At 39.0% G+C, this 14,937-nt stretch overlaps 1 protein-coding gene across 1 annotated transcript in view; it reads left to right on the top strand.

Annotated features, from left to right (window-relative positions):
• Positions 1 to 8,190, top strand: part of ATF1 (activating transcription factor 1) — a 48,779-nt gene extending 40,589 nt beyond the window's left edge. The window contains exons 2-4 of the mRNA XM_006900235.1: positions 462 to 644; positions 731 to 890; positions 7,830 to 8,190. Coding sequence (XP_006900297.1) covers positions 539 to 644; positions 731 to 890; positions 7,830 to 7,974 — 411 coding nt within the window. The 5' untranslated portion in view covers positions 462 to 538 and the 3' untranslated portion in view covers positions 7,975 to 8,190. The remainder of the gene's footprint in view (positions 1 to 461; positions 645 to 730; positions 891 to 7,829) is intronic.
• The last annotated feature ends 6,747 nt before the right edge of the window (positions 8,191 to 14,937 follow it).

Raw genomic sequence — 14,937 nt, 5'->3', positions numbered from 1 at the left:
AGAACGATCAAGTGTTCTGGGACGACTGGAACAGCACATCAACAGAGAACTGCCAGAAGTCCAGGCTGGGTTTAGAAGGGGTCATGGTACTAGGGATATTGTAGCTGATGTTAGATGGATATTCGCTGAAAGCAGGGAATACCAGAGGAATGTGTATCTGTGTTTCATTGACTATGCAAAGGTGTTTGACTCTGTGGATCATAACAAACTGTGGCTGACTCTAAGAAGAATGGGAATCCCAGAACACTTGATCGTTCTGATGTGAAACCTCAGAGGCATAGCTAAGAAATAAAACTTCTCTTCCTTTTACATATATTTCACTCAAAGTAGATAGCATTTATCACTTAGAACTGTATTCAAATCTGTTTTAACTAAATACCTGTTCCCGATATTTTGTCATTAATTGCCAATAATTAGTATATTCTGTGAACTTATAGAAGCTATTTTCTCTTTGTTTGAAGTTGCCATTGCCCCAAACGGAGCCTTACAGCTGGCCAGTGCAGGTACAGATGGAGTACAGGGGCTACAGACATTAACCATGACAAATTCAGGCAGTACTCCGCAAGGTACAACAATCCTCCAGTATGCACAGACGTCGGATGGACAGCAAATACTTGTTCCCAGCAACCAGGTCGTTGTACAAAGTAAGTGTGCTTAAGTGTCAGCAGAGAGTGTCCCATAGTACTTTCAAAGACATTTATCAACTAACCTTACTCTTTTGATCACACAGCGGCTTCAGGAGATATGCAGACATATCAGATCCGTACCACACCTTCAGCTACTTCGCTACCACAAACAGTGGTGATGACATCTCCTGTTACTCTTACATCTCAGACAACTAAAACAGATGACCCTCAAATGAAAAGAGAAATAAGATTGATGAAAAATAGGTAAGTAGTAAAATGATACTGCCAGGTTTTATGTCTTTGCAAATCTCAAAATATAACCTGTTGTTAATTGCAACCTTGTATTAAAATCAGGTTTGTCTGCTTTATTTTACATGATGGGCAATCTCCTGGTATGTGATCTGTTGCCTGTGAAAGAACACTGGAGGGTCCGCTGTGAGTCAGTTTTGATTCAGTATATAACAGCGACAGATTATGTCAAGTTTATTTCCAGTTGATTATTGAGTTCCAGTACTCAGTGTTTTTATTTAATATAAGACCTTCCAGTTTTACTATGTCCTTTGAAAAAGTTTTTTAAGCAAAATATTTTGTTGTTGGGCATAAGAGGTAAGTGAAAACAACTTGCTACTTGCCATTGACTGGAACAAAAATTAGTGGTAGATTTCACAAAGAGCTGCCATTGTTGATATCCGATGCAGCCTGGCCAGAAACCGAGAATATCAGAAAGATAGTGACTTGAGTTTTATTGACTGTCACAGGACATTAACTATGTACATCAGGATATATTATGGATAGATAACATTACAAAAAATGGGAATTCCAGGACATTTAATTGTGTTCATGCAGAAACTATATGATCAAGAGGCATTTGAACAGAGCAAGGAAATAAATACTGCATGATTTAGGATTCAAAAAAATGTGAGCAGAGTTGTATTATATTTGGTGAAATTGAGGGTCAGAGAAAAAGAAAACCTTCAGTGGAATGGATTGACACAATATCAGCAGTGGACTCAAACATACCATATTGATCATGAAGATGGCCCAGGACTAGATGACGTTCTGTAACATATAAGGTTACCATCATCCAGGAAGAATGCAAAAGGACAGTGCAAAGACAGAGGAGGAAGAAAAGACCAAGGTGGATGTCAGAAGAAACTCTGAATATTGCACTAGAGTGCCGAGAAGCCAAAGCAAATGGAAGAAATCAGGATATTCAGGAGTTGAACAGAAGATTCCACAGGGCAGTGCGGGAAGACAAAGTATTACAATGAAATGTGCAGAGAACTGGAGTTGAAAATCCAAAGGGCGGAACTCACTCAGCATTTCTTAAGCTTAAAGAACTGAAGAACAAATTCAAGCCTCAAGTCGCAATACTTACGGATACTGTGGGCACAATATTAAATGATCCAGGAACTCTTTAGAGAAGATGGAAAGAGTATACAGAGTCATTGTACCAAAAGGAACTGGCAGACAAAGAAGAATTTCATGAAACAACCTATGGGCAAGAGCTTATGGTAATGAAGAAAGAAGTTCAAGCTGCTATGAAAGAATTGGTAAAAAACAAGGGCCCAGGAATTGATGGAATACCAATTGACATATTTCAACAGACAGATGCTGTCCTGGATGTGCTCACCAAGTTGTGCCAAGAAATCTGGAGGACAATCACCTGGCCAACTGACGGAAAGGGATCTATATTTGTTCCCATTCCAAAGAAAGGTAATACAACAGAGTGTGGAAATTACCAAACAGTATCATTGATGTCACATGCAGGCAAGATTCTGCTGAAGATTATCCAAAAATGACTGGAACAGCACATCAACAGAGAACTGCCTGAAGTGCAGGATGCGTTTAGAAGAGGATGTGGTACTAAGGATATTATAGCTAATATCAGATGGAATGTCTATCTGTGTTTTCTTGACTGCACAAAGGCATTTGACTGTGTAGATCACAACAAACCATAGCTGACTCTGAGAAGAATGGGAATCCCAGCACAGTTGATTGTGCTTATGCGAAACGCCTCCCTGAACCAGGAGATACTCTATCATCAGAACAGAGAAAGGAAACATTGCATGGTTCAAAATTGGGAAGGGTATGAGTGAAGGACGTGTCCTATCTCCATATCTTTTCAATCGATATGGGGAACAGATTACCTGGAAGCCTGGATTCTATGAGGAGAAGTGTGGCATCAGCAATGGAGGTAGACTCATCAATAATCTGCGTTATGCAGATGACACAACCTTGCTTGCTGAAACTGAGGAGGACCTGAAGCGCTTGCTGCAGAGGGTCAAGGACTGCAGTCTTCAATATGGATTGAAGTTCATCATCAAGAAAACAAAGATTCTCACCATCGGGCCAACTGGCAGTGGCATGATGGATGATGAAGAGATTGAGATTGTTTACAGCTTCAGTTTGCTTGGTTCTACAATCAACACTATGGTACCAGAGGCCAGGAAATTAAAAGGCAAATACCACTGGGAAAGTTTGCTGTCAGAGACCTCTCCAAGTACTAAAGAGCAATGATGTCACTCTGGAGACTAAGGTGTGCCTGATACAGGCCATAGTCTTCGCAAGTACTTGCTATGCATCAGAAAGCTCAACAATGACTAGGGATGGGAGAAGGAGAGTTGATGCCTTTGAGCTGTGGTGCTGGAGAAGAGTATTGACTATACCATGGACTGCTAGTAGAACAAGTTCATCCTACAGAGGGTGAAATCAGGCTGCTCCTTGGAGGCAAGGATTCTGAAACTTTGCCTGACATACTTTGGACATGGAAGATCTTGGACATGTTGCGAGGCAAGACTTCCCTCAGAGAGGGAAGTCACGGTTGGGAGGGTGGTGGGACAGCGCAGGATAAGAAGACCTTCGATGAGATGGATTGTTTCAGTGACTGTGGTGATAAGGGTAGTTATGTCGGAGACAGTGCGATTGGCACAGGACAGAGCAAGGTTTAGGGCTGTTGTACATAGGGTCGCTATGAGTTGCAGGCGACTTAATGTCACATAAGAACAACATTCTTCGTCTGACATACTTTGGACATGTTGCAGGGTGGGATCAGTCATTGGAGAAGCATGTCATGCTTGGAAGGGAGGAGAGGCAGTGCAGGAGAGGAAGACCGTCAGTGAGATGGATTGATTCAGTCACTGGGGTAACGTGTGTCGGAGACAATAAGATTGGCAATGGGTAGAGCAGAGTTTAGGGCTGCTGTACATAGGGTCGCTATGAATCACAGACGAATGGACGACACATAACAACAGCCATGTATTGGCACCACCTTGACAGCAACCAACAACACAACCCCTAATACAGTACTGACACAGAAGTGCTCTCAGAAATGAATTTTGATCAAGACAACAACAGTGATTTAAACCCTAGAAATACTTATTTTAAATATGTTTAAAATAGTGCTGCTGTAAAAAATAGCTGTAAAATAAAAGAGGAGTAGTGTAAAAATAGAGAGCTCTGGTTGCTTGGTAGTAAGGAGTTGCACTGCTAACCCAAAGGTACACAGTTCGAATCCACTAACTTCTTCCCAGGAGAAAGATGAGCAGTCTCCTCCCATGAGATTTACTGCCTCTGAAAACCTGCTGACGGGTCATCTATGAGTCAGTTCTATCCCAACAGTATCTAACAATAACAACTGTAAAAATGACATAGACATATCTGACTTCTTACCTCACAAGGTAAGGGGGGTTGTAGAAATAAGAACCACAAAAGTAGTTTGTCAAGTATTCACCTTAGGTGAATGGCAGGAAGAATTTTTCATAGGTCTAAAGAAAAGGGGGGTAAGAGAGCATTAAAATCATCAACGATCAGGAGCCTTTTAAGAAGGAGGAAAATAACAAACTCATTACCAAAAATATTTTCATCTGTTAAGAATCTCCTGGAGAATCAACTACAAACTATTTGAAAAATTTTGAAAAGACTAGGTTACTTAAACACTATATTAAAGTTGCCCATATAATAAAACTAGAAAAATAAAATTTATAAAGATTAACATGAAAGAAGTAAGTGTGTGTGTGTGTACACCGTCAAATCAGGTCTGACTGGTATTGGAGGAGATTGCCCCTCTTCTCCAGCAGAGCATATGGTGGATTCGAACTTGCCCATTGGTGCAAGTCACTGTGTCAGTCCATCTTGTCGAGGGTCTTCCTCTCTCGGTGACCCTCTACCTTTCCTAGCATGATGTCCCTCTCCAAAGAGTGGCATTACCTAACAGCATGTAAAAGTATGAGACAAAGTTTTGCCATCATTTCCTCCAAGGAACACTATACTTTTTCTAGACTCTTTCTTGCTTCTTTTGGCAGTCAATATGATAGTCAGTGCTCTTCTCCAGTACCACATTTCAAAGGCATCAGTGGTTCTTTTGTCATCCTTAGTCATTGTCCAGGTCTCAGACACATAATAAGTGACTGAAAAGACCATGGCCTGAGGCAAGTGCACCTTAGTCTTCAATCTGACATCATTGCTTCTCAGTCATTTGGAGAGGTCCCTGAGTACAGACTTTGCTAGTGCAATATGTCTCATGACTGCTGGTACCAAGGGTGTGGATTGTGGATCCAAGTAAGATGAAATTATTGACAATGTCACCCTTTTCTCCATCTATTGTGATGTTGCTTATCAGTCCACCGTAAAGCGTTTTGTCATCTTAATACTGAAATGTAGTTCATATTGAAGGCTGTTGTTTTTGATCTTCTGTAGCAAGCATTTCAAATCTTTCTCACTTTTCAGCAAACAGGGTTGTAAGTAACAGATTGTTGTTGAGTCTTCTAACTATCCTGATTCCATATTCTTCTTGAATTATTTGTTCAACATACCGATTGATTAGGTATGGAGAAATCAAGGTATTTAGACAGGGCTAAAACATTTTTATAACTTCGAACTCTATTTACTCTGTTGTATACACACATCTGTTTACAGAATATTTGACTACTATGTAGAAATATTATTGGCCACACCTGTATGGTCATGTGTGTAGTGCATAGTTGTTGACTGTGACTCATAGCAACCCTATGAAGAATAGACCAAAACACTGCCTGTCCTACATCCTTGTTGTAATCTGTACCATGCTCAAGTCTGTCCAAGTAAAATGATTGGCAACCTCAGCGTTTCATTCATCTATCATGATGTTGCCTATTGTTTAGTGTTTAGAATTTTTGATTTCTTGATGTTGAAGTATATTCCATGTTTAAGTCTTTGATCTTCTGTAGTAAGTACTTCATTTTCACTTTCTGCCAGTGAGGTTGTGTCATCTGCAAACATTTTCAAGCTGAATTGAAGAACAAATTCAAGCTTTAGGTTGCAATACTGATGGATTCTATGGGCAGTATATCTTGAATGATGCAGGAAGCATCAAAAGAAGATGGAAGGAATATAAAGTCACTCACTATATTGAAAATGATTGACAATGAACCATTTCAGGAAATAGCATATAATCAGGAAGCAGCAGTAATGAAGGAAGAAGTTCAAGTTGCACTGACGTCATTGATGAAAAATGAAGCCTCAGGAATTGATAAATAAAAGATACCTAAGAAGGAAATATACAAATAGCTTGTAAATGTAACATTATATCAAATTCTGTGCATAATCAGAAAAATGTAAATTAAGGATGTTGTTAAGTGCCATAGAGTTGTAGATGACCCATAATGACAGTATGAACAAAAGTCTTAAACAGAAAACGTTATTTTTTTTCTCCAACTTCATAGAGTTTCCGGAGGAAAGCTTTTGGAAGTGGATGCCACTACTGCTTCCAAGATATTTTTAAATTATTAGACTGTTAAAAATTTGGTGTTCTCCTATCATAACAGATGTTCAAGAATTTGAAAGGAAGCAGGTGCTCTCCTGTTAATGGAACTATAAACTGGTCACAGTGATTTCTGAAGGCTTTTTTTGTAGTATCTCTTGATTTTAAATGATCATAGCTTGTGAACCATCGGAAAACACTGATGAGGGGATTGTAAAAGTGTTCATCACAGCCTTGTGTAACAGTAAAAAGTTTGAACTTGCTATTAGTAATGGAAAGTTTCAATAAATTTACATAGAATTTATAGAACACCACATAGAGAGAGCTCAGTTAGCCTAGTGGACAGAAAGTGATCCTACCAAGCCAAAGGTGGGTGATTTTAATCTGTGGGCCTCAGGCCTGGTTTTAATTGTTTTTGGTCAAATGTTCTTCTAAGTGCTATAGCACTGGTCTGTCCACTTGCTGTACAGAGGTAACTCGTGGTTGCTGTGATGCTGAACACTGTGACACTGATGTGTTAAATGTGATAATGCTTACCCATGGTGGACAGTGTTTGGTGGAGCTCCCCAATTTAAACAAGCTTGGAAGCAGGAATGGCATCCATTTCCAAAATAGCTTGCCTCTAGATACTCTATGAACTTGGAGAAACAATGAAAGTTACGCAAGTGTTCAGGTCTTTTGTTCATAGGGTCGCTATGAGCCATCTACGACTCAACGGCACTTAACAACATTATAGATGATTGCGTTGATTTTTTTTTAAATAAGATCTGTGTACTGAAATAGAAACATCACTGTGACACCATGTGTATTCCAAGTACTGTCTACAGTACTGAGTATAAGTAAAATGTATGCAAACCCGGAATTGCTACTTCCGTAGGTACATTTAACTTGGATATGACTTCACAGCATTTTTAAGGGGACACACAGAACTGCCTGGTTCAGCCACCAGTTATAATTTTAGTGGTTTTTTTTTTAATTTTTATTTTATTGTTTTTGTGTGAGTGTACCGTCAAATCAGATCTGACTAGTACAGGAGGAGATTGTCCCTCCTTCCCCGGCAGAGCATCTGGTGGATTCGAACCGTGCGCCTCTGGGATTGTAGTTGCAGCTCCTCACCAGTTATAATTAAAACATAATAAAAATATATTTAAAGAAACTGATGATTGATCAGGGAGCCATAAAAAGGACTGAGTAGGGAGAGACATGAGAACTCTTGGGGGAAGAGGAAATGTTCTTCATTTTAATAAGGATGTAGGTTATACAGGCACATACATTTGCCAAAATTTACCAAATACTGCATTTAAGTTTTAAATATTTTTTGTATGTTGATTAGAAGTCACTTTGTTTTTAAGTGATGGGGGCGAGGGGAATGACAGGAAAAATTACTTATGTACATTTACCATTTAAAGAATGTAGCATTTCTCTAACTTTGTGTTTTGTTTTGTTTTGAAAAATATATATAGGGAAGCTGCTCGCGAATGTCGTAGAAAGAAGAAAGAATATGTGAAATGCCTGGAAAATCGAGTTGCCGTTCTGGAAAATCAAAATAAGACTCTAATAGAAGAGTTAAAAACTTTGAAGGCTCTTTATGCCCATAAAAATGTTTGACTCTGAAGAAACAAAGTATTTTTGTGGACTTGCCTAAAATTAGATCATTCTTTTCTTTTTAATGGAGTATTTTAAGTTAAGAGGTCAAGAATAAAGCTTTTTATTTAGTCTTTTGCAACTCATAAGAAATCTGATGACAGAGGATTAAGCGAGAAATGACCTCAAGGAGGTTACTGGCACAACTGGAAGCGTCATGAAAAAACATACTCAAGGTGCAGGCAGTGAACTTGGAGCAATCTGAATTTTCTTAACTAAAAGTAATCGTCAGTAATAAAAATTGGCAGATAAAGTGAAAATTTGATAAGTTGGATTTTTTAAAAAATAACTTACCTTCAGAGTTTGCATTTATTACTGTTTTTTGAAATTTTCCCAATAATATATGTGTGTATTATTTCTGCCAATAAATTCTAAATGACAAATGTAAAAGAAAAATACATAACTATAAATTATGTATGCTGATTATATTTGTTCTTTTGTCAAGCCTTTTAAATGGGTTGTTAAAAGTTTATTGCATTTAAGAATGTTTTTGAGACTTGTTAATTATTTTTGAGGCCTTATCGAAAAAGGCACTTGAGGTACATAAATGGAAGTGTGGTAATTTTGTAAATTTTTTATTAGAATTGAAAGAGAACTATTTAAAAGTTTGATACTTTTAACTATTTAGAAGTTTGATACTTTTAAGTAGTTTGGTTTTGGTTACTCTGGGAATGGTGGTTTTCAAAAAATATATAATTGTGTTTTGATTCTGTATGCAGTTGAATAGATACTTATTCTGTTGTGCTCAATAGAAAGGAATGTTTACAGTCTGTTAAAATTATATTAGAGGATTTTTTAAAAACCCTCCAAACATGCTTACCAAAGTTTTTCCAAGAGGATTTTATAATCAACTTAATGTAGTTTATCAGATTCTAAAAATTAACTCTTTTGTAATGTAGTGAATAGTACCTTTATAAGAAAAGTGACTCCCAATATATTTTTATAGCTAATCTTTATAAACTGATGTTGAGTTTAGTGATTAAATGTTTATCTAGTTTGTTAAGTAAGGAAATTTTTGCAACTGAAGAGTATCATTTTTATATTATGAGTAGTAAAGTTTTCAGATTGGCTAATATTTGAATTGTAAGTTTTGTATGCAGCTTAGCTAAAGTTGAGAAATGCTGTCAGTACACTAGTGTTTAACTTCTTTATCTCAATTTGTATACACTTTAAAATTGTACTGCAGAACAATTGTGTGTTCCTTATATGTATCATATTGTCTCTGAAATTAAAAGACATTTGATAAAACTAAGCTTCCTGAATGTGTAGTACTGGATACCTAAGTGACAGGCTTGCTGATAGCAGTTCTGTTATGTTTTAAATGAGGATGAATTTACAGTTCTGGTTTATAAAATCTTTTAAAAATATTAGTTTATACATTTTTATTTGATCAAGCAAGTTACAAGCAACTAAGTAAAAACCAAAATATTTGTTCTATAATGTTTAGGACATGTTAAGGAATCTGTTACATTGAAATGACCTGTTTAGTAGGCAACAGCTTATGAAAACAAAGTTCATTCTGCCAGTGGGATTACTTACACTAAATTCTGTGTGATGTTTGAGCTTTAGACTGTCATCTTGTTGGGTTATATCAAAAGAGTAAGTTTTGCCTTGTATTTGGGTCAGTCTGTGAATAATGTTAGCATATATGTTAATTTTAGGTGGTAGTTTATCATTATTGGTTCTCAGTCACATAAGTTTCCTTCAGTATTTATTGTAGGGTTCGTCTAGTTATCACAGATTTCCTTAGTGTGTGTTTCTCGGAAAATGTTCTTATCTCTCCGTCATATCTGAGGAACAGTATTCTTTCACAAGTTTAAATATATCACGTGTATAGGTGTTACCCAATTGTCTTCTTGCCTACATGGTTTCTTCTAGTCTTTTTGGTTCATCTTTGTAGATAATTCTTAATTTTCTCCCAACGTGCATTCAGTATTCTTTTAAGAGATTTTATTATTATTTGTCTTGGTGTTTTTCTTTTTGGGTCTATCCCATTTGGAATTTGCTCGGCTTCTTGAATGCATATTCTCCTCTTTTCATATCCAGCAAATCTTCAACAGTATCCTCTACTCTTTTTGATCTTTTCCTTTCTTGGAATTCTAACCACATGTAAATTACTCCTCTTGATGTTGGTCCATGTAATTTTTATGCATTCTCTCCTCCCCCCCCCCCACCTGAGGAATCCCTCTAACTGCATAGTATCATAGGCTTTGCCCTCCAGTTCACTAACTGTGTCCACTGTTTAATTTTGTACTTTTGTCTTTCCAATGTGTTATCTATCTGTGTCCACTGTTTAATTTTGTACTTTTGTCTTTCCAATGTGTTATCTATCTGTGTCCACTGTTTAATTTTGTACTTTTGTCTTTCCAATGTGTTATCTATTCCTAGAGTTTTAGTCTTAATACTCTGATTTTCATCACCATTGGTTCTTGATCATATACTATCTCTTAAAATGGTTTTGTGCCAGCCATTTCTTTCTGGTACAGTGGTTCTGTGTATCCCTACCTCCTTTTTACACTTCCTGGACCATTTAATAGTTTTTCCAAAGCATCCTTCAGTATTTTAACTCAAAGTTTGTTTTTCAATTCTTTCAGCTTGAGAGATGCCAAGTGAGTTTCTCATTTATTTTCTGACACCAGCTCTGCACATTTTGTTATAATACTTTGTTTTGTCTGAGTCTCTTCTGACATCCATTTTGATCTTTTCATCCCCCGCCACCCCCGTTTTTGCAGTGACCCTTGCTTTCTTCCTCAGTGATATCCTTGATGTCATCCCACATTTCATCTGGTTTTCAGTCATCCTGTTCAGTGTCACAGACCTGTTTTTGAGATGGTTTTTAAATTCTGGAGTGATAGACTAAAGGCTGAAATTTGGTTCTTGCTTATTTAAGGTTCTTAAGGTTTCACCTCTTGTTTTCTGGTGGGTGTTTTAGTGGATATGGAAGCTGTTTGGAACAGTTAAGGGCAGAATGGGCCAGTGATGCTTGTTGATTAAGGGGATGAGGAGCGGTGGTTTTTACTCTGCACAATGGGTGAAGCTGCAGGAAGTTTATTAGGAGCTGGATACTGTTGCTGTCAGTTGCCAGACAGGACAAAGAAAAAAGGACCAAAAACACCAGGATTGGACACTAAAGGAAAACAGAATAATCAAAACTGAGAGGAGTACAAAAGGAAAGAGAATGAGAATAATCAAAGCTGGAAAAAAAAGGAAAGAAAAAAAGACTGACACTGGAAAGAAAAGGTAGAAGAAATTGAAAACAAAAAATTAAAAACAAGCAATGGGAAATGAAGAGGAAGGTCCTCAAGGGTGGACAGGGCCTCTGATTGGTCCTCTTGCCACAACTGAGGTGGAGGTAAGATGTCTGTTCTGGACCATTTGTTAGCCAGGTTACAGTACCCAGTTAGGTCAGAGTTTCTGATCATTTGAGAGGCAGCTGAGGCCTCAAGCTATGAGCCAGGTCACAGATGGCACCTTTTCTGGTCTAGTAGGTATGCACACCTAGTGAGGATGTGTATGCCAGTCCAGGGTGCCTTGGCAGAAGATAAAGCTTGAAGAGAGTCACTGCCCATTGAGCTTTCCCAAGGATATTGCAGCCCATCATGCATAGCTCCAATGTAACTATGGTATGTGCTGAGTAAGTGGTCCCCAAGAGTGCCCAGTAAGAGACAAGGGCCCCAGTCAGAGATGGTGCTTCTGCTAAGCTGGGGGCTGCTGTAGTCCAGGCATTTGACAGTCTGTCCCCTCCCACAGGGAGTCTAGTCTCTCAGTGTAGAGCTCAGTGCACACACTCCAGGCAACAGATACAAGATTATGTGGACCTGGCCTGAGGCAGAGCTGGGTCAGGGGCATACTGCCTGCCACCTAGTGGATGGGTGGGTGGTGGTGATGAGAAAAGTCACTTTCTTGATCCCTAGAAGGGTATGGGGAACAAGGGGGTAGATCACACCTTTCTTGTCACCTAGCTGCTGTGGTGGGCCTTGCAGCAGACTGCTGGGCCTGCTTGGCACTGTTTACAACTTTATGCTGCATCAGTCTCATTAGATGCTTTTTTTCCCCCCTGGTTTCCTTCCAGGTGGTGTTTGAAGTACTTCTTTAGAACCTTTCCATTGAAACTGAAGTTTTCAGAATTATCAGCCAATGCCTATTAAATCTTTGTTTCTGGTATCTTAGTTGAGGGTCTAGGCTTCCATCTCCCTAATAGGCCCGTCTTACCTGGAAGATATCAGAATGAGTTTTAAAGATAGTAGGTAATTTCACAATGAATAATCCAACTTGCTTGTAATAATCATGTAACACATGCTCTGTTATACAAACTAAGTTTTTGTTTTTAATCAAGACAGGTAATTACTTAAATGGGAATTCATTCCAACAATTCTTAAAAGGAGAGTACTTTTTTAATTAAAAAAAGGTTTTCCTTATCACTGCCTTTTATTACCAGGATCTCTCTAAATCTTTTTGTGTTTAGGGGTTAGAAACAACAAATAAAATTACAGATACTTTAAATTTAGAAATACTTTAAAAATCACACTAATCATAAATGATACTTTAGAACTCATATAAATCTAAATTATTTCAACAATGAAGCATAGTTAGGCGATGCTGGCATTTTGTCAGTCCCTCTTACTGTTATGTGCCATTGAGTCAGAATCCACGGATAGCTGACCCTTTAGCAGGTTTCCAGAGAAAGTAAGTTACACAAAAGACTGCCTACCTATTTCTGGTGGAGCAGCTAGTGGATTCAGATTGTGTGCCTTTGAGTTGGTAGCACAGTCTCTTCTCTTTAGGCCACCAGAGCTCGACAGTCACTCACTAGTGAAAAATTTTGGACTATCTTGGGAATGGGGATATTTTTAGTTTAAAAAAAACAACAACACGTTTTCAGTGTGGTATTTTTCCCTCCCACATATTTCACATCTTCCTGTCAATTTTATCAAAGTGATCAGCTTGGGTCCATGTTTTCAAGAACCAGAAGGCACAGACTGAGTTTAGAAAACTAAGTATAGTGATGCTGGAAATGCCTGACAGCTGCTCAGAGAAAACTGATGGTTGAGAACCTGTGTGGAGCCAAATGGCTACATGGGGTTCTGAGGACAAGGTGGTGACCTGGCTTTCAACATGATCAACAAGAACCTGTATGTAGGAGGATGGAGAGAAGAGGACGTGGGAAGTGAAGTTACTGTTGCTGGATGCTGGGAAGGAAGTAAAAGATACCATCTTGGCTATTGTCAAGGCCATGGGCAACCTGCAGATCTCTGATCTGTCCTGAGGAGACCTTCTAGGCAATTCTTTGTGCTGTTTTACATGGCTGAGGAGCAGGGTAGGTTCCCAGAGGGCCCGTTTGATGTCATCTGGAAGCTCTGGGCTAACTGGTAACTCAGATGAATGACCAAGAATGCAGTGCACAGCATCACTGCATCCACAGGATGAGCTCCAGACCTGGATGGAAACCATGGGCATCCTGGAGATGTTTTTCACCTTTAAAGACCCCACACATCAAGATGTTTGGTGTGGTCAGTTGTCTGAAAAGAAATCTCCATTGCTTTGAGGGCGTCACAGCCATGATCTGCTTTGTGGCTTCGTCTTTGCCTTGGTGATGGCTGAGGATGAGGAGTTGAACCACGTATGTGAAGGCTGGAAGCTGTTTGATAGCATCTTCAAGTGATTCATGGCTCTTCCTCAACAGGGATTGCTTAAGAAAGTCACACAGCCCTCTGATCATCTGTTTCTCTAAATAATGGGGCCAACAAGACCAGGCAGCAAGGGACATCCTGGTCAAACCTGAGCACCTGCACAAATGAAAAGATCACATGTAGTTTTGTGTTTGCAGCCATCACTGTTGTCATCAAGAACAACCTGAAGGACAGCAGGACTGGAACCATTAACCTCAGAATAGCTCCTATGCCGCCTGCTGAGAGACTGGGACCTGCTCGCCCTCAATTCAGACCTGGACCTGTCAATACTTTCCACTCAATACTTTCCTACATTTTTCACTACACAGTCCTACATTTTCCTGTTTTGTGAAATTTTTCAGTTAATAAGAAATAATATAAAAATACCAAACCCTACAACAACCTTAAATGTTAATGTTATGAACTGTAAATCATAAAATGAACATCTGAGAATGATATCAGCAAATAACTAGTACATGTTACTAATTAGAAAATGCACTGAGCACCAAAACAAAACACCCAGATAGTAGTAAGTTTCTCATAACTCAAGGACATTGTAAACTGGGGACTAAGTGAACTGCTGTTAGTTTCAAGCAGCTCTTGGAAGAGTGTGGTGGGAATCTTTGAGGGACAGTCTGTCTGGAAGAGATTTAGGCTATTTAACTGCCTTTGAAAGACAGATTCTGATCATGGCTCCCTTTTATGACTGCACTTTTCTGTTTGCATACAGGGAGACATTGTGTTGTTGTTGTTACGTGTTGTTTTCGACTCATAGCGACCCTATGTACAACAGCCCTAAACTCTGCTCTGTCCTGTGCCACTCGCACCGTCTCCAACACACCCATCCCGATTACCCCAGTCACTGAATCAGTCCACCTCATAGAGGGCCTTCCCTTCTGTGCTGTCCCTCCACGCTACCAAGCATGATGTCCTTCTCCAAGGACCTGTCCCTCCTTGCAACATGTTCAAAGTATGTCAGATGGAGCCTTAGAACCCTTGCCTCCAAGGAGCAGCCTGGTTTGACCCTTTCCAGGATGAATCTGTTTTCCTAGCAGTCCATGATACCCTCAATACTCTTCTCCAGCACCACAGCTTAAAGGCATCAATTCTCCTTCTATCCTCCTTCGTCATTGTCCAACTCTCTGATGCATAACAAATGATAGCAAAGACCATGGCCTGTATCAGACACACCTTAATCTCCAAAGAGACACCATTGCTCTTCAGTACTTTGGAGAGGTCCCTAACAGCAGACTTTCCC

The sequence above is a fragment of the Elephantulus edwardii genome, unplaced genomic scaffold (genome assembly GCF_000299155.1).
Source record: "Elephantulus edwardii isolate Elephantulus edwardi_28Jun2011 unplaced genomic scaffold, EleEdw1.0 scaffold00278, whole genome shotgun sequence".
Classification (NCBI taxonomy): Eukaryota; Metazoa; Chordata; class Mammalia; order Macroscelidea; family Macroscelididae; genus Elephantulus; species Elephantulus edwardii.
This window is presented reverse-complemented; position numbering and strand designations above follow the sequence as displayed.